Source organism: Apis dorsata, unplaced genomic scaffold, assembly GCF_000469605.1.
Source record: "Apis dorsata unplaced genomic scaffold, Apis dorsata 1.3 scaffold_577, whole genome shotgun sequence".
NCBI lineage: Eukaryota > Metazoa > Arthropoda > Insecta > Hymenoptera > Apidae > Apis > Apis dorsata.
The window spans coordinates 300,451-319,913 of NW_006263787.1; the positions used below are offsets into that span (position 1 = coordinate 300,451).

General features: G+C 30.5%; 2 protein-coding genes and 1 long non-coding RNA gene across 5 annotated transcripts; 1 reads left to right on the forward strand and 2 right to left on the reverse strand.

Annotated features, from left to right (window-relative positions):
• Positions 1-1,121: 1,121 nt before the first annotated feature.
• Positions 1,122-2,238, reverse strand: LOC116186304. The gene is made up of 2 exons (XR_004151269.1): positions 1,928-2,238; positions 1,122-1,685 (listed from the first exon to the last, which is right to left on the reverse strand). It is a non-coding gene; the product is annotated as an uncharacterized LOC116186304 (long non-coding RNA).
• A 134-nt stretch (positions 2,239-2,372) lies between these two features.
• Positions 2,373-16,596, forward strand: LOC102674617 (delta-1-pyrroline-5-carboxylate synthase). Of its 3 annotated transcripts, none has more exons than XM_006621050.2 (6): positions 2,373-2,961; positions 7,153-7,486; positions 10,813-11,460; positions 13,214-14,031; positions 14,292-14,582; positions 15,330-16,596. In XM_006621050.2, exons 1-6 carry the CDS (start codon positions 2,863-2,865, stop codon positions 15,492-15,494), a joined length of 2,355 nt encoding a protein of 784 aa, XP_006621113.1. In that variant the 5' UTR covers positions 2,373-2,862; the 3' UTR covers positions 15,495-16,596. The 3 variants fall into 3 exon arrangements, with proteins under 3 accessions (XP_006621113.1, XP_006621115.1, XP_006621114.1); XM_006621052.2 differs by having other exon boundaries at positions 7,158-7,486; XM_006621051.2 differs by having other exon boundaries at positions 7,183-7,486.
• LOC102674403 (U4/U6 small nuclear ribonucleoprotein Prp4) lies at positions 16,509-18,788 on the reverse strand. The gene is made up of 5 exons (XM_006621049.2): positions 18,547-18,788; positions 17,904-18,458; positions 17,440-17,817; positions 17,154-17,367; positions 16,509-17,083 (listed from the first exon to the last, which is right to left on the reverse strand). Exons 2-5 carry the CDS (start codon positions 18,427-18,429, stop codon positions 16,624-16,626), a joined length of 1,578 nt encoding a protein of 525 aa, XP_006621112.1. The 5' UTR covers positions 18,430-18,458; positions 18,547-18,788; the 3' UTR covers positions 16,509-16,623.
• Positions 18,789-19,463: the final 675 nt, after the last annotated feature.

Below are 19,463 nucleotides of genomic sequence, written 5' to 3' on the forward strand. Positions count from 1 at the left end.
AAATCTATCCAATACGATTATCTTTCAGCTAACGTCCTAGCTGTTTGTGCGAATTTTAATTAGGACCTAGGACAAAACCTGCTGAAATTGTATAACTTTATGGTAACGGCGATGGAATATTTCATATCCTGCATAACACCGACTACATTACTTCTTTCTATCCTAACTGCTAAACTTGTTAAAACTAAGAACTTGAAACATTGACAATTGTAAACTTTTCTCTCTGAGATAGATAAAACCATTGAAAGATGGATATTTTAATTGTTTTAGATTAAAGCAACACTTAACAATAAGATAAATCAACTCACGCTTAATATTGCTTAAAATTATCAGATTATCATTCAGAGAAAATATGTCAAAAGATTTCTCGTAATGATATTTCTAAATCTTTTTCGAGCGACCTAGAATTCGATTTGACCTAGAAATCGCCTTATATAAATTACGAACTGATCGATTATCTAAAATTCTTATCAACTTGCTTGGGATAAATGAGCAATACGTATATATTGCTTATTGTTTTGGTAAATGGAGTTACCATTTCCAAATTTACCATTGCCCCCAGGTAATTTTTAGAATTCATTCTGTTTAGTTAAACTAAGAGGCTACCAGGAAGATTTATTGATAAGTTCACTAGAATCGTTCTTTATTCTTTATTTTTTACTCTTACAAACAAATAGTGAAGAGTTAAATATAGCAGATATTGAAACAATGTGAAGAATTTTTTCTTTAGAGAATTAGGACTAGTACAAGATGATTAACATCCTTGTGCAAGAATATATATGATATCTTTAGAAGTATTATTATTATAATATTTAGCATTAATTGAATTTTAATTGTAATTAAAAATAGATATAATTTAAGTAAACAAATAATAGCAAAATATCAAAAGAATTTTTCAATTATTCTGAAGAAAACAAAATGAAAAGAAACCATCAAAATAGTTGCTTTAAAACCAAGGTAAAAAGGCATGTACGAAAAACAACTCTTAAAGAATACATATAAGAATAGAATGATATTGATACAACAAACATAAAATAAGATAAAAATTTTAAAGAGATAAAGCTTTCTTACGTTCCTATAGTACTACGCAATCATTCGTGACACACATTTTTAATATAATATAATTCTATTTTTTATTTCCTAAATTACTAAATAAGTATCCTTATTCTATGATTCTTTAGTTATCTTATGATCTCTGTAATCTTCCAAATTGAATTATTGCTATCCTAATTTTTAAAACTTAAAAACCTATAAATATTTTCGAAGAATATACAAGAATTTTTCTTTTTAATCTTTGTAATCGTATCATAAAATCTGTCAACATGTAACTTTAAAATAAAATCATTTTAAAACAGTATAGCTAATTTCTTAGTTATAATCTTTTTTTTACAATCTTTTTACTTTTTTCCATGCAATTATTCGCGACTATATATTATTCGATTCTCATAATTATGTCGATGTTGCCTTATATCTTATTTATAATATCAATTCTCTTCTGTCATGGAGGAAGAGGCAGCAACGAGTTTCATATCTAGCAGCGATATTTTTCATACACATTTTCCAGAAAACGAACAACTTGACGTTTCATCCACTATTTAACGATACTGCGAAGTATACTTGAAAAATATTTTCTTATCTTCGTCTCTTCGTATTCCATCACGAAGATGTGCGCGAATATGAACATCCTGCATAATTGAAAAGGTGGATCAAGAACTTTTTCATACATCGGCCAACGTTTCTTTTGAATGAGGCGATATTTTATCGTGAAAACACGATATCATTCATCTTAAAAGAACCAACTCTAATTTCTAAATATATATAAATAATAATAATAAAATCGGACGCGATCTCTCGCCACGATGATAGCAGTATAACCTCAACGAGCCACGAGTTTCTATCAAATAGCGAATGCAAATAGACTATTTACCAAGGCCACGAAAACAAACGTCCAACTCGTGATCGATCTCTCTCCTTTCACACACGTGCACACAACAGATTCCCAATATTCATTTGTGGTAGAAATTACCGTATATACGAATCTATCGCACGCATACATAACGGAGCACAACGGACGGCCGAGTGGTGAAAAGAATGAGTCAAACGCAAGTTAGATAGCAATTCTGTTTGCTCAATTCACGGGTCAAAGTGCACCGATTCATGCTGCCAATGGTACTGCCATTGCTGTATATTACGCGATTTCTTTATGTATCTTAAAGAACACACAAAGAAATTGGATTCTGTGGCGTGGCGTCATGCACGAGGTTTTGGGGAATCGCATTTGAAATTGTCGCGATTTCCGGGGAAGGAAACATCTCCTCCCACTTTACGCTCGAATCACATTTTTGAGTGAGGATAGGCCTCTTAATCTTCGCTCTCGTGATAACGTCGACATCGTTTTCTGCCGCGATTTCGACTAGCAGCGAGTAGTAGTGCGTCGTTGACCATCGTGGCGACCGCTCCACCTCGCTACCGAGGTCTATGCTCGAATGCAATCCTCTTCTCCACTTCCTTCTCCGGCCTTCTTTCTTCTTTTCTCATCATCATCATCATCTCGAGATCCCTCCATAAAGAGAGGAGGTTAACGCTAAAAGAATTTCATCCAGGATCTTCTCTCTCTTCGCCTCCTCTCGATAGAATTTCCATCCCAAGATACCAATCTCTCGATCGATAATTAAATCCACGCTTCTCCTTCATTCTTCTTCCTATTTCGCTCTCTTCCCGTCCCTCTCCCCCAATTCCCTTCTTTGTCGAGAAAAGGACGCACGAGTAGTGATCGCGTGACGTTCGTTCGATTAGGAAATCGTAATAGTGTCGTGTTTGTGCAAAACGTAAGCAAGGAGGAAGGAAGTTCAAGAGGCAGCCATGTACGCGAGGTTGTTACTATTGAGATCCAGTAAACTTGGATGTTTTCCAAGGAGATTGGCTTCGTCCTCCTCGGGGCCGAGGGTGCCCGAACAAGCAGTACGTGCAATTTTTCTTATTTTTCGCCTTTCATTTCTTCCCAGAACCGATCGATCGATTTGACCTGGACCAGGCGATCCAGACGATTGGTTAACTTGTGCATCGCCGATTCAATTTTTAACACCCTCGGTCGTGCGTGTTTTTCAATCGAACATCGTCCTCGATGGAAAAAGATTTTTGTCGAATGTAATGTGTAATTATAATGAAACGATCAAATCTCGAAGAGTTGTTTGACGTGAATGAATATTACCTGAAGGCAGGAGATGTTTCTTGAAATTTTTTGTTTTTCTTTCTCTTGAAATTCTTGAGAGAAAAAAATATATAACAATGTTTGTGCAATTAAAATGATATGAAACAGATCTTGGACAAAATTTCGAAGAATAATTTAAAAACAATTTTTTCGAACAACTTATTTACAGATACAGTTAATCATTATTTGATAAGTATTTCAATTGATGTTGACTTCATTTATTTGATCAAACAAAGAGAGAGAGAAAGAGAAAGACAGAGAGAGAAAAAGATAATATTTGGGAAAATAATAAATTGAAGACTTTATTATTTGAGGAAATAACGTTTATTTCTTAAATGAAAATTTGTTGTTGAAATAAATATTAAATTGTAATAACAATCGTATTAAAATATATAACAAACAATTATTTTTATCAAAATCAAATAAGAAATAAGACTGAATGATAAATAAATCATTTAATTTAATTGCTAATGCTTCTCGCGCGCGTGTATAATGAATTTCATAAAATATTTTAGAAATAGATCACTTCTCAATTAAGTTTAAAAACTTTAAAATAATATAATTTTAAAATAATACGAAATGTTTAACTCTGATATAAATATAGTTTTGTAAAAGAATATAGTTTTCTAAACTGCTTCGTTATTTATATAATTTTCTCGTTAAATAACGTCAAGTAACAAAACTTTCCACTGCGTTATGTCACTCGACAATGATTTTCAGAACGAGATAATAACGAAAATTATTTATCGCATATAGATTTGAAACATGAACATAAATAATACCGCGTAGATGTCGCATGCATATATGTTGCTTCCGGCCACATTTCGATAATTTTCTAACAACAAACAGCAACAAACGCGTTAAACGGGCTTTTAAATGCAAAATGCATCGTTCGATTTCAAAGATCGCCAGTTTAATTGGCTGTACCGTCATAAATGTAACAACAGCGTTATCACGAATACATAATACAAGTGATATCTCGCTTATACACATGCACAACACGCAATCACCGAATTATAAATATCGTTCATATTTGCACTCGTTGTATACGTTCGATCATCCCGTTCTTCCGTGCAACGTTTAGTCACGGCTGGAGAAAATAGATTCTTTTTTATTATTCATTCGAATAGAAAAAATAGATATTTATATTTTTTTTCTTCAAATGATAAAGAATTTTGCTAATAAATTTTTCTTTGAAGTAAATGTTATATATTAAAGAAATAAATTTCAAATAAATTTTAAATTATATTCAATTATAGAAATATGATTTGAAATAACTTTGATATTGTCATAATAAATTGAAAATTAGTATTATTGTACATAAAGTACTGAATTGAATAGAATACTCTTAGATACAAATAGTATTTGCTCATGACTTAAACATCAAAGCATCACAAGAATAATATCTTCAAATAATATCTGCTTATGAAAATATTTTGATTTTCTACATTTTAATATTTGTTAACAACTTATTTCAAAATTTGCTCATTATCTGTTTATACAGTGGTATAATTACACAAATCGATCATAGAATAAATATTTTCTTGTCTCAGTGTTAAAATTTCTATTGATTGATTTATCGATTAATCGAAAAAAAGATTAAACAATTATCTCATATCTCGAGAATTGAAACAAAAAAAAAAACAATGTCAAGATCGATATTAAAACATTCTGAATCCATTCTAAAAAAAATCACGCCACTTCATTCTCTTACGACGAGCATCCAAGAGACAATGATAAGAATCAGACGTTTTATCAATCGTCATTTAATCACGATCCAGTCACGATACGAACACCACGGTAACGAAAAATGATCGTCGATAATTCGCGTGATGTACGAATATTTCTGCATTATGGATAATATCGATCCCCATATCCTTTTATCCCACATACTTAGAATCGATGTATTTCTAGGTAGATCAACAGGTCAGATCACAAAATGATTCAAGAAAATTGTTACGTAGTTCTATCGATAAAAAAGAAAAAAGAAAAGAAAAGCAATAATTTCATTAGATCATCAAGACATCGTAAAATCCAATTTTTAATCCATTCTATTCAACGATAGGATTAAAAATTGATTGTAGCTGCGAAACAAACTGCGAAACTTGGAAAGTAAAGATAAGAGAGGCGGTACGGTATGATTTATAATACTTAATCAGCGATCCACAGCTTATGAAACCTACGATAGAATCTAGAACGGAATCGATAATGTGTCATTGAAAAATGATTCCCCGCAAGATCTTAAAGGGAGAGGAATTGCATAGCTTTAGGAGACGAGCGGAAATTGGGTCTAAGAACGAGGAAGACGGGAGAATGCACAGAGGACTAAAAATATAATGAAACGTGGTAAATTGCTGTCGCTGACAGATCAATTGTTTTTTCGGATGAATAATTCATTCGTCGCAATTCCGTCAATGATTAATGAAAAACAGACATTAAACAGGAAACAAAATTGCACACTCATCTAAAATCGATTTTTAATTTTTCTTTTTTATTTTTTTTCCCTTCTCTCTTCTCTTTCTTTGTCTCCTACGTTTCTTTCGTATGCCATTGTGCTTCCAATAATTTTTTTGAATTCTTACAAAAATTCCCTTAACATTGAACTCGTAATAAACAAATCTGTTTTCTTTTTTTTTTCTTCTTCTTTTTTTTTCTATAATTGATAGATCTGGAAGTGGAAGTGGTTACACGTGTACGCATGAAAGTATGTCGAGTGGCAATCGAATAGAAATTGGCGGCCGGGAATTTTTCGATTCTCGATTAAAGTATTATACATAAAGATAACATCCGAGAATTCGAACGATCGTAAAACATACACGATCATAGATATTACACTGATAATTCAATAAAAACGATCAAAGGATCATCGAGTGATCTTTATGAGTTTCGCTCGATTGCATGTGATAAAAAGCTAAGAATAAAATTAGTTTGACGCAACGATGAATTACATAAAGTGCACGTAAATTAACTTACCTTGAAAAGCTTAAAAGCGAAACATTCCGACCGGTTGTCGCCACGAACGTGGGAAAAAGTATAGAAATCGTTTCGAGACTTTTCATTTGCAAATGGAAAGATCCCTGTTTTACATTTTAATGACTGTCCTTGATGAATAACGTGTGTCTTGCGATACACAAATGTAATCCACGTATATTTCAAAAAACGATACCCTCAAACAATTAATCCTTTCAAATTTTTCAGAAGCTGTGGAAAAAAATCTTTTTTATCAATCATTAATAATGAAAAAATATTTTTTTAAGATGTTTTCGTAAAGGGGACATATTGCATTGAAATTTAATAATTTAATATAATAATCTAAATATATTTATTTAACCTATAAAGTGTCGTTTAAGAATCTATTATTCTTAAGTCGAATAAGAATCTATTATTCTTGATTCTTGGCAAGAGACTTAATAAGAATTATTATAACAAGTATATGTATTATTTATATACATATTATATAAATATGTGTCGTATATACAAAGTTCCACTTAAATCAATCTATCTAAATATTTTGAATTGACTATATCGAAAATTAATCTTCATATCAAAACTTAGAAAAACTCTCTTACATCAAATTTCCCTATTATTGTTTATTTCTTATTTTCAATATTTAGATAAATCGATTTAAATAACATATTTAACATGCATGTACGTAAGTACCAATTTTTCGAACGAATGATTATGATTTACTCATTATCTCACTTACCTCTAAAGATTAACAATTAATTAAGTAATTATATCGTATACGCAACATGATTTAACATGAAAAGCTAAATTTTAAAACCTCGCACGTCTTCTTACGATACACAGAACTAAAATCAAATAAAAAATATAACACCAAACGTTATTAATTTAGAAAGTTGAAGAAATCTTTTCAAAAATTTTCCTATTCGCGCTTAACCCGTTTCGATCGAAACGATTTAATCGGTTAATTTTTGAAGAGTAGAGTGGACTCACGTAGAGAATTGCAGACGACAGAAGGGCCTCGAAAGGCAACGATGTTCAACGACCGCAGCCAGTTGAATTACACCAGACGTTTGGTGGTGAAATTGGGCAGCGCCGTTATCACGAGGGAGGACGAACACGGACTGGCACTGGGTCGGTTGGCGTCCATAGTCGAACAGGTAGCCGAGTGCCAAAACGGAGGTCGTGAATGTATTATGGTAACTAGCGGAGCGGTCGCATTCGGCAAACAGAAACTCGCCCAGGAACTGTTGATGTCCTTATCAATGAGGGAAACGCTGAGTCCTGGCGGCCACATGAGAAAACGCTCGGGTATAATTCCAAATATACACGTTAATTGTTTTTCCTTAGAGACGAAGCACTCGAAACCTTTGAAACCAAAAATTTTCGAAAAATACTCCATACTTTTCTTTTATTTTTAAAACTTTTGAAATCTAATCAGTAATTTAGAAAAATGTTGTGATATAGATTTACTTTTATTTAATGTTAATAATAATTCTATTGGATTTATTTTTATATTTTAGACTGATTTTAATTAATATAAATTTATTATAATAGTTAATATATGGAAAAAAATTGTTATTATTATGACTATAAAGTTTTGAAGAATTTTCGAAATGAAAATTTGTTAAGATTTTTTTTAAAATTGATAAAATCTTTAGATGTGTACCTATCAATTTTTAATATATGCAGCTTAAAAAAATAAATAAATATTCTAAATGTTTCGAATTTCGAGAGTTTCAAAAATTTCGAAATCTCATAAAAATTCAGATTCAATTTTCACGAATCATATTTTCAATCTATCTTTATTTTTTCTCATTCACATACATGTATATATCTATATTATGAATTAATTTTACTCTTTTTAATTATTTTCCATTTCAAAAATAATAAAATTTGATATGAATTTCACACAAAATCAACTCGTTCACATTCAAAGTTTCCTCCGAATTTAATTAAAATAAATCTAGAAATTTATATAAATATATATAATAAAATAAGTCTGGAAATTTTTGAATTATAGAAAGAATCAAAGAACTTTACACATAATTCTCATTACAATAACGAATAACAAATATTACGACGACAATTTTATCTACACTATGACCCGGATATCCGACAGTAATTCGACCCAAGACTCAATCCACCACGAATTTCATTGTTATCAGTGAAATATAAATTAGAATACACGATTCCCTCCGGTTATACTTTTTTTCACTCGTAATCCCGGTTCCTTTATACTTGGCGCGCTAATGAGTCTCGAGTAGGTACATATAACGAAAACGTATTCGAATTTACACGAACTTCGGAAGTCGTTCCCTTTGTATTTACATTTCTATATAATATTCTTCCCCCCATTAATTAATTATAATTACTGGAGCCGCCTGTAATGGTGATACGAAACGATGAGAAAAATAATATCTCATTTTTGTTTTAATTGACTGCGGTGAATCGATCGACCGAATAATCCCAGCAAGTTATGACGATTAAATTGCCCGAGTATAAATCCTTTCCTCCGATGGAAAACGTACAATTTGTTTGATTGGTGAGAATCGCGGTTTTTACGGATGAACACGCTTGAATCATTTAATAAAAAAAAGAATTGTATAGTGAAATGAGTGAAATATTCTTATACTATTATTCAAAAATATTTGGATATTTATCTTGGGATACATTTTAATTTTAATGCAGAATATGTAATAGAATGATTACGATGATTTATCTTTCATGATTGGAAAATATATCATGTTTCTTCTTGTTTAAGGAATTGTATTTTTTTAAATTGTTCAATTTAGATATAATTATTAAGGTATAAATTTATATAACAAATATTATTTATAATATTTACAATATCTAATTAATAAATAAAAAAGATTTTTTTAAAATTGCATTCCTCATATGAATTTTTCGCTATTATTACATTATTATGGTAATTGTTTACAAAAGATTGTTTACACTTTATCAATGACCTTGAAATATGTTGTCAACATTCTAAATAACTTTTTTTTATTAAGTATGTACATATAATCGTCGCTCGGACTTAGATATTTGCAAAAATATATTCGATATTATATCTCTAATATTTAGAATATAAATTGGATGGATTCCATGAATCTATTTCGAAAATATTTCTCTATAGATTATACATCAAATAAAACAACATATAAAAATTTTTATATCTACGTATATTTCTATTGATATGACGATTAAAATTTAATAACATTAAATCTCTCATTCATAAATATAAAAATAGATAAATCGTATATTTAATTCTAATGTATATTTGTCTAATCTTCAATTTGTATGTCCTTTCGTAAAATTCCAATTATCTATTATCATCAATGTATCCAAATATTTATGAACGATAGTATACCTGTTTGTAGTATACCTGAATTACACGAAACATCTTTCTAGGAAATTAAAAAAAAAAACTAAGAAAAATTTTAAAAACCAATTAAACCATACCACACAATTATTATACGAAAGAACTTTGCGAATAAAAGGATGGTAAATAATCTACATTACCCTGGAGCAATCTTATTTTCTTTGTAGAGAACAAACGACTTGCAATATCTACCATAAGCAAGAAAATTCCGGTTATGTTAACCACATACTAGTATACCACATAGAGATATTTCCTTTTTCACGGGCATTCATATAGCATCGTTTGAAAGAGAAATCGATACAGGGACTCGTAAATTTCGTAGTACATACGAAATGTTAGACCTTCACGATAGAGGACGCGTCATAACGTTCCAGAAGTACTTCCGGTTATCCGGGGACTGCTCGCCAAGTTGACAATGTCCGGTTCTTCTATATGTAGGTTAAACTAACAACCCGCCCAATTCTTTTACCGGCAATTCCTTCGAGATTCTATTTGCTCAGGAAAACATTCGTGGTAATTCTTGCTTTCGAGGAAAACAACAATCGAACGCGATAGACAGAAATTGCTGGGAAAATATAACCGTCTTTTTTTTCATGATTCCTTCATGAATTTGAACATTTGCGTCAATGTTTTTCTACCACTTCTTGTTGCCTAATACATGAAAAACATATAGAAATTTTTGATAAAGGAAATACATTATGGAATCGCAAAAATATAATAAATAAATACTTGAGTTGATGTGGTTATATTTGTTTACATTTTGTTTTAATCATCTAATTATTCTAATGATTTGATTTTAATTGTTTCAATTATTCCTTCGCTTTGTTTTATTATTCTAATAATTTAATTTTAATTATTCTAACTATTGTAAATTGTAATTTTATAATAATAGAGGATTAAGATACTATTTTTATTTTTTGATGTAGAAATATTTATAATAAATAATAAATAAATAAAAGAATCAAACGAATGACTTCAGAAAATTTCTTTTTCTCTATTATTCGTAGTTGGTTTAAAATCAACTAACCGTTCTGTCATAAAAAATTACTAAAAACTTTTATCATTCATCTTTTTCCTTTATGTACATCAGTCCTTCAAAGAGAAAAATTGCTACTAACTTGAAACACGTTATCGATGAGCGCGGTCAATTGAATTTGGACGAGCTCCAAAAGACCATAAGCAAAAACCATTCACTTAAAAATGCTGTTTGTTGTACACGATCAACAGTAATTTCGATCTAATGTTCACACAGGCACTCCTTTGGAACCTAGAGCAGCAGCTGCGGTGGGACAATCGGGTCTGATGTCATTGTACGACGCCATGTTCGCCCAATATGGTGTGAAACTGGCCCAAGTGTTAGTCACCAAACCGGATTTCTACAACGAGGAGACCCGTAATAACTTGTTCAGCACCCTGAGCGAGTTGCTCAGCTTGAACATAGTCCCTATAATCAATACCAACGACGCGGTATCACCTCCGCCACACGTTGACGAGGAAGTCGCTGGAAGCGGCGGAAGAAGAGGAATTTCCATCAAGGACAATGATTCCTTGGCCGCCATGTTGGCCGCCGAGATTCAAGCGGACTTGTTAATCTTGATGAGCGATGTAGATGGCATTTACAATCTGCCTCCTTGGCAAGATGGCGCCAAAATGCTGCATACGTTTAGTATGGATCTTAGAGACACGATCAAATTTGGGCAAAAATCAAAAGTCGGTACCGGTGGCATGGATGCGAAAGTTAATGCGGCGCTTTGGGCCCTTGATCGAGGTGTCTCCGTAGTAATTTGCAATGGAACTCAAGAAAAAGCTATAAAGAATATTTTATCTGGGAGAAAGATAGGTACTTTCTTTACACAGACGACCGAAATTTCCACGCCTGTAGAAGTTGTCGCCGAAGAAGGTAAGAAGGATTTTTATATTATAGCAAAACTTTCTTAAGTGTCTTAAATGTTTTAAGTGGATGGGTCTTTTAAATAGTGGGTTTCGACTTGTACATTGCAAATTCACAAGAGGATTACGAAGTTTTTCAGAGAATCGCTATTGTCATTTTTAATAAGTTTTGACACTCGTTTATTTTAATATTATTGCATTTCTGCATATTTTAAAACGTTTAATTAATATATTGCTATTCCGCATTTTCTTTACCTTATATCGGTAAAGGAGGGAAATCGACTGACTCAAATTATTTGAATATTAAAAAGGATTTAAAAAATATCCATTTGTGGAGTAAAAATAATAAGAAGTTATTTGAAAATATTCTATAAATATCGAATATAAAATTGCTTAAATAGTTTTATTTCCAATCCATGAGCCAATCTACGAGATCGATCTTTTTTTGTTTTTTTTTAAAAAGAAAAGTCGATCGAGATTATTGCGTTTGCACGCGATAGTTTTTTTCGTAAAGGGATCGGTCAGTAGCGTCATTTTGTTCTACCGACCATAGCAATATAGGTCATCGATTATCGAAGGCAGAAATGAAACGGCTTACCGGCTGCTGTATCGTGGCCATTGTACAATTATCCGCGACACATACCGCGCTCTTCTAAGATATAGAAAAATGTCACGTTGTTCGTGTAAAGTATATTCAGTTAGAACAACTTTTAGTCAACATGGTTGGTCATTGAAAAAGTAAGTGAAAAGAAAAGTAGTTAAATATTCTTTTAGGAGCTTCTTTGAATGAAAATATATTTCCATTCTCGTTACTATTTCGAGTAATTTTTATCAGAATCAGATTCCATTAAAACTTATTTGATATGTTCTTTACAGTTCGAAAGAAACCGATTGAATAGCCGATGCGTTACCAACATTGTATTTCTTTCAAGAATAATTATATGTATTTAACAACCGTAATTTTTATTGCTTTATTGCATTGCAACAAAAGCTGTTTAAAAATAAATCTCAGAAAATATTAGTAGTAATATTTTTGATTTATTTATTTACTACTTATGATTTTAAATTCAAGTGTTCAGAATATAATTCAGATATTTAGAATTCAGGTATATGAAATAATTAGTATCCTAATAAATGACATTGAACTTCGTTTCCAGGTCAAAACCTTTTAAGATACAATTAGTTCTAAATAATAGATACCGTTATAACAGTACCCTTTCTATTACCCTTCTTGCCTAAAATAATTCTTTGCTCGGTTACAACCCTATTTTACGGTTGTACCTCTTTATACAATAACGGTATCTTATTTAACGGTATCTAGTTTTTTTAATAATCTTACTCATTACTCAGCGAAAAATATTTCAAATAAAAGTTGAAGAATAACGGTACATATAACAAATGGTATATATATTTATGTTATTAATTCTTTCAAATGTGTAAAAAATATATATTCCATTTAAAAAATTAAAGTTGAAATTCACGAAAGAATTAATAATACTTTTCTCAACTTTTCTTATTTAATGAAAATTTTTTATGAAACATTTTTCATTGCGAGTACTGTTCAAAATACTCAAAATCAAAAGATATCTAATCTATAGATGTTACCTTCTACATTGATCTAATGATATCAATAATATTTTGTGACTGACTGATCGATTATTACGTGAGAAATATATTTGTAATATTTGTAATATTCGTATATTGTAGAATCATCTTTTATAAAATACAAACTTGAATACATACATATAATTATATATTTTCAGCTCGAACTGGAAGCCGAACATTGCAAGCTCTTCGACCAGAGGAACGAGCAACCTGTATCAACGCGTTAGCTGATCTTCTCGAATCACGGCAAAAAGAAATATTGGAAGCTAACAGAAAGGATCTCGAGGCTGCGGAGAAAACTGGTCTGGCGAAAGCTTTACTTTCTCGTCTCTCGTTAACACCCGCCAAACTGAAATCTTTGAGCTCTGGTTTGCGACAAATTGCCAATGATTCTTTAACGAACGTGGGTCGCGTGCTCAGAAGGACAAAACTGGCCGAGGGTCTGGAATTGAGGCAGATAACTGTACCCATCGGTGTATTGTTGGTGATTTTTGAATCACGGCCCGATAGTTTACCTCAGGTAGCCGCATTAGCCATGTCCAGTGCCAATGGCCTCCTTCTGAAAGGAGGCAAAGAAGCGACAAACAGCAATAAATATTTAATGGAGTTGGTGAAGGAAGCGCTGGGCCCCGTTGGTGCTGCCAACGCGATATCTTTAATTTCGACCAGGGAGGATGTCGGTGATTTACTGTCGATGGGAAAACACATAGATCTCGTAATTCCTCGAGGTAGTTCAGACCTTGTTCGTAGCATTCAGGAACAATCGAAACACATTCCCGTATTGGGACACGCGGAAGGTATCTGTCACGTGTATGTGGATAGAGATGCGGATCTTGTTAAAGCTCTAAAGATCATCAGAGACTCGAAATGCGATTACCCTGCTGCTTGCAACGCTATGGAGACATTACTTATTCACGAAAGTCATATGAAGAGTAGCTTTTTCAACGATGTGTGCAGTATGCTGCAAAAGGAAGGAGTGAGAAAATTAATGATGAGATATCGTTCCAGAGGCACGAATGTGTAAATTCGATAATTTATATAGAAATGATCAAAGATCAAGAATTAATATTTAATAATCATTTTATCATTGCAGTTTTAAATTAAGAATAAAAAAATAACATTCATTTCATTATTCCATGAGAGGATTTGACATTCGTGTCTTTGATATAAAGGAAATAATAATTGGTATTGGAATGAATTGTTATTATTGTATTTAATCATGTAATCATATTTTAGGTAAAAGTTAATTCCGGACCGAAACTGAGAAAACAATTAACATTCGGACCACCTGCTGCGAAAAGTATGAAGACCGAGTACGGCGCTCTTGAATGTGCAATCGAGGTCGTATCAGATATCGAGGATGCAATAAATCATATTCACAAATATGGCAGTGGACATACGGATTGCATTGTTACCGAGAATAAAGAAAGAGCTACCTATTTTCAGAGAGAAGTGGACAGTGCATGCGTTTTTCACAATGCCAGTACTCGATTCTCCGATGGTTATAGATTCGGTCTTGGTGCCGAGGTGAGTTAAAATTAGAAATGGATTGAGACACAAATTTTTCATTTCAGAAAACTCAAATCCAAAATTGTCGAAACTCGAAATTCTTGAAACGTTTAATTTTTTTTTCTATCCATCTATTTTATCAAGAATTAAAATGTTAATAAATTTTAATAAATTTTAATAAATAAGAAGTTTCAAGATTTGAGAAATCGAAATCTTTTGAAAAAAAGATCTTTCTAAAAAATTTTGATTTTACAAATTTTTTACTCGCAGAGAAAGAAATCGAAGAAGAGACTGAAATATTGCATACAAGATGGTTGACGCATTGATATAATTAAACCATAATAAAAGTAAATTGTATTTATAAACGAGAGCATATCATTATTGGAAGAATGAGGTTTTTTTATTTGAAAACAATTTTTACTTTAACACTTCTTGATAAGCAAGATAAGAATATTATTCCCGATAAGTTCAAGAAATGATAAATTATATTATAAAATGAGATGACTCTAAAATGTGTAAATGTATGCACAGTAAAAAATATTTTTTCATTATGATGAAAAAATTTCCATGATCATTTTATGATATTTTTTATGATTTTAATTGATCTATAGCATCTATACTCTTCTTCATATCTTATTAAATAAAAAATAGCATAAATTATCAAACGAATTATAAATTCAAAGATCAATCAAAATATTCTTGAATACAGTTTTTCAATAAAAAAAATATAAATTTTTATATTATAATTTCTAATTATTACAATAGGTTGGAATTTCCACCGCACGAATTCACGCACGCGGTCCAGTGGGAGTGGATGGATTGTTGACTACAAAATGGGTATTACAAGGTAATGGTCATGCAGCTGCAGATTTTGGAGAGGGTGGTGAGGTTTGGCTTCATCAATCTTTACCTCTCAATGAATCTGAATGAATTAAGTCGAAACAATCTATAGATATTGGAATCTTCGCTTTCGTGATTCAGAAGATTTTACATCGAGGAGAATCATCAAAAAAAAATCGTTCTATTTTCGATTGGATCGCAAAACGATTAAGATTATAGATCACAAATATCTTTTTCTTAACTTTTAATCACTCACCGTTCAAATACTTAAAAATAATTAGAAATTTAACTAAATAGAAATGCAAATGTGTAAGATTCCACAAAAAATAATGACATTTATTTTTCGCGAAGATTCTTTAATTCGATAAAAGAATCACACACGCGCACACAAATCATTATTAGTTTAATAATGTTTAATGTTATTAAATTAATTGAAACGAATAAAAATACATCAATTATTTGTAGGATATAAATATTACATTTATTATGTGATTCTAATTTTGTTTATAGAGTATTATTTGAAAAGGTACTGCCAGAAATGAAATTTTAGAAAAATATGTTCTACTATTCGTCAAAACATAATTCTTTCCTATTTTTTAATAAACCAAAGAATGTTCTAAAACTTCAAGATAAATAAAAACAAAGTAATATGTATGATTAATTTAAAATTATACAAATATATCGTCGATAAATTTGTATTTGTATCCTAAATTTTATTGCATTGTAATTTTTCTTTTCGATTATAAAAATATGAATAAAACCGTTCTTAAAGATTTGTTATAAATACAAGATGAGGTCTTATCGAAAGAAGAAACATTTAAATACTTGATTATTATGAAAATTTATCATCAAGTTTGTTAATAAAATAAAAGCATAATTATGCTTATCACCAATGACGCAAAACTGCAATCGGACAGCAAACTTCTGAGTACAGAGTCCGATCACAATATTTACAAGAATAATTTCATGAATAGTTAAAGAATTCTCTTTCTTTGTTATTGTATAGTAAATATTTCTTATCGGAAACGATTAAATATATTATGGTAAAGCAATGTACAGTTTAAAAAAAAAGAGAAAAGAAGAAAGTCAATAAGATGAGTCACCTAAAAGGAATATATGTTTATTACTTATATGTTTACTTTTCCTATAGTACAAAAATGCCTTCTTGAAATACATTTTTCTTTAATTAAAATTATATTTTTTATTCAATGAAGTCTTTTTACATATTTTCGGGTGCCCATAATTTAAATGTTCGATCGTATGAACTAGTCCCGATGAATCTATGATCGGGAGAAATATCAACAGACATAACTTTACCATCATGACCTGGTAATGTTTTAAGTGGTTGCCAGGTCTTGTTCGACCATATTTTAGCAGTATTGTCATAAGATGCTGTGACTAGGTATTGTCCTTCTATCCTTTGATATTTTACATCTGATAAAAGGTTTGTATGTGCCGGTATTGTGTACACACAAGATCTTTTTCGTAAATCCCATATTTTACAAGTATTGTCTTCACTTGCTGTTGCTATATGAAATCCGTTTGGAGAAAAATCAATGCCAAAAATAGATTTTAAGTGGCCTTCCATAAACATAATACACCGTCCTGTACGAAGATCCCATACTCGACCAAAAGAATCGTGACCACCTGTGGCACTTACACTGCCATCACCTTGAAAACTAGAAATCAACAAAAAATTGAACAATTGTCTTTCGTAAATATAATATATTATGATTTTAAATATTTTACCTAATACAATGTACAGCTCTAGCATGACCTTCCTGATGTAAGACTTCTGCTTGTTGTTCCAAATCCCAAAGTCTCCAAGATGCATCATAACAACATGTTCCAAGAAATCTACCAGATGGATGAAATGCTAATCTTGAAACTCTGTGTGGTTCATGTCCTTCAACTTCAGCTAAAGGTTCCTCTCCAAATCCACCACTCCATAATTTTACAGTTCCTATATATATTAAAAAAGAATTCTATTGTATTTCGTATTATAATTTTTTATGTAATAAGAAAGTCTACATACCATCTGAAGCACAGGATGCCAATATACAAGTCTGTCCAGTTCTTTCTCCTACCACTTCTTCAGTAATAGTAGCTTTTGGATGAAAAACAATGCAGCCAACATTACAAGTATGTCCTTTAAGTGTTCTTAACAAAGTACAGTCAGGTACAGACCATAGTTTACATAAGCCTGACCATGAAGCTGTAGCAAGCACTTTGGAATTTGGACTGAATTGACAAAAAGAAATTGGTCTAGTATCTCCAATTTGAGAACAATAAATTGTTAATGCTTGCAATTTTTTCAGAAGTTCTTGACGACGTGCTGTACGTGTGGCTGTTGGCAATTCTAAATCCTGCCTTGCTTTGTCCAATCTAGCTTTTGCTCTAGGCAATGAATATGCTATCAAATAAATAAAAATATTACACATATATAAAATAAGATATGAAAAAAAATTTTAATATATTATAACAATATTTTATATTTACTAGCTATCCAAGAACGTGCTATTTGAAGAGATTCTGGTCCTTCATGATACCACGTTGTTTCTGTATCCCTTTCAATTGGATGAGAAGGTTTTTCCTCTTCTTCATGTTTTTTCTTAATTGCATCTTCACCTAAATTAGCTAATAATTCTCTTAATCTTGTCCTCCTATCTGCAGGACCTTCACCAAATAAGCAAATAGGCTCTCCTAATTGTCTTAAATTTCTTTTTACTTCTGAATCATCAGTAGATACATTGATTTGACGAGCTTTCTTTCTACGTTCAAATTCTTCTAAGAGAGCTTGTCTATCTTTGGACATTTCATCTTCCAATTCCATATATTCATTTGATATATGAATATTTGCCAATGTAACAACAGTGTTGACATTGTCTCCCAAAGTTGTGGTATCTTTTTCTTCTTCAGAGGATTCCGCCACAGCGGCCAATCTAGCACGCTCCGCTTCTTCAAGCGATCCATAATGAACAGTTTTTTGTTTCTTAACATAAACTAAATCTTCGTCATCTGACATTGTAAGCAATTATTTAGTGTAACGATATGCTATAAAAAAGAATATAATATTAAAATATAATTTCTTAATCTTTTTAAATCAATTTTGAATATAATATCAAATTTGAACATAACCTACATCATAAAGAAAATATGTATAACTCTGACAGTACAAATCAAGTTTATATTATATAAATCGGAAAAAAATTACATATAATAATAAATGCAAGGATTGTTGGAACTTATGAAATTAATTTCATTCATAAAGACTAATTTCATTTATTCATTATGATGAATATCTATTTAACGTTACTACAAGTATTAGCTGTCAAATAAAGAACACTATTACTATTCAAATATTCAATAATCGATAATATTTTTCTTAATTTAAATCGACTTTTCTCGAGATATTGTTTAAATGATTATTCTAAATTTTTAAATAAAAATACAAAAAATGATATACAAAATTATACAAATTTATATAAAATTCTAATGAATAAATTTATATATATTTAAAAATGTTCAACCTAACCTAAAATTTAGTTATATATGTTCTGATTGGTTAAAATTATAATCTATGAAAACTTTAGAAATAGTTATTTTAGGATAGTTATTTTATTAATCTTCAGCTTTCAATACTATCTACATCAATTCTAATTAATGTTTAATATGTAATAACAATAAATTAATATATGTAATAAATAACGACTATTCATTATAGCCACACCCAATACTACATAATAGAGATAAAAATATAACAAGATTATGTATCATAAAAAAATCATATATTATTGATAACATTCTTAGAAAACAAGATTACAGTTATTGTGTATATTAATTTTATGTAAAAAATATTAATTGTAACTAACAATAATTCATTTATAAATAAAAAATGGCTAAATTATAAATGCTTTTATAATTAAAAAAAAAACAAAATATAAAAATATAAAATAATTTTATTCGAAAAATATAAAATATTTTAAGACGTATATTATACAAAGTAAAGATAATTTTATAAAAATGCTTTCATATAGTTCAGATCAATGTTTTAAATTT

What these genes read in the sequence shown, in the direction of transcription:
- LOC102674617 (XM_006621050.2), top strand. Translation starts at nt 2,863, where the DNA reads ATGTACGCGAGGTTGTTACTATTGAGATCCAGTAAACTTGGATGTTTT. An exon ending in CCACATGAGAAAACGCTCGG is followed by an intron (nt 7,487 to 10,812) that starts GTATAATTCCAA and finishes ATGTTCACACAG; the next exon opens with GCACTCCTTTGGAACCTAGA. An exon ending in GATTCGGTCTTGGTGCCGAG is followed by an intron (nt 14,583 to 15,329) that starts GTGAGTTAAAAT and finishes TTATTACAATAG; the next exon opens with GTTGGAATTTCCACCGCACG.
- LOC102674403 (XM_006621049.2), bottom strand. Translation starts at nt 18,429, where the DNA reads ATGTCAGATGACGAAGATTTAGTTTATGTTAAGAAACAAAAAACTGTT. An exon ending in GGCATCCTGTGCTTCAGATG is followed by an intron (nt 17,368 to 17,439) that starts GTATGTAGACTT and finishes TAATATATATAG; the next exon opens with GAACTGTAAAATTATGGAGT. An exon ending in AGAGCTGTACATTGTATTAG is followed by an intron (nt 17,084 to 17,153) that starts GTAAAATATTTA and finishes GTTGATTTCTAG; the next exon opens with TTTTCAAGGTGATGGCAGTG.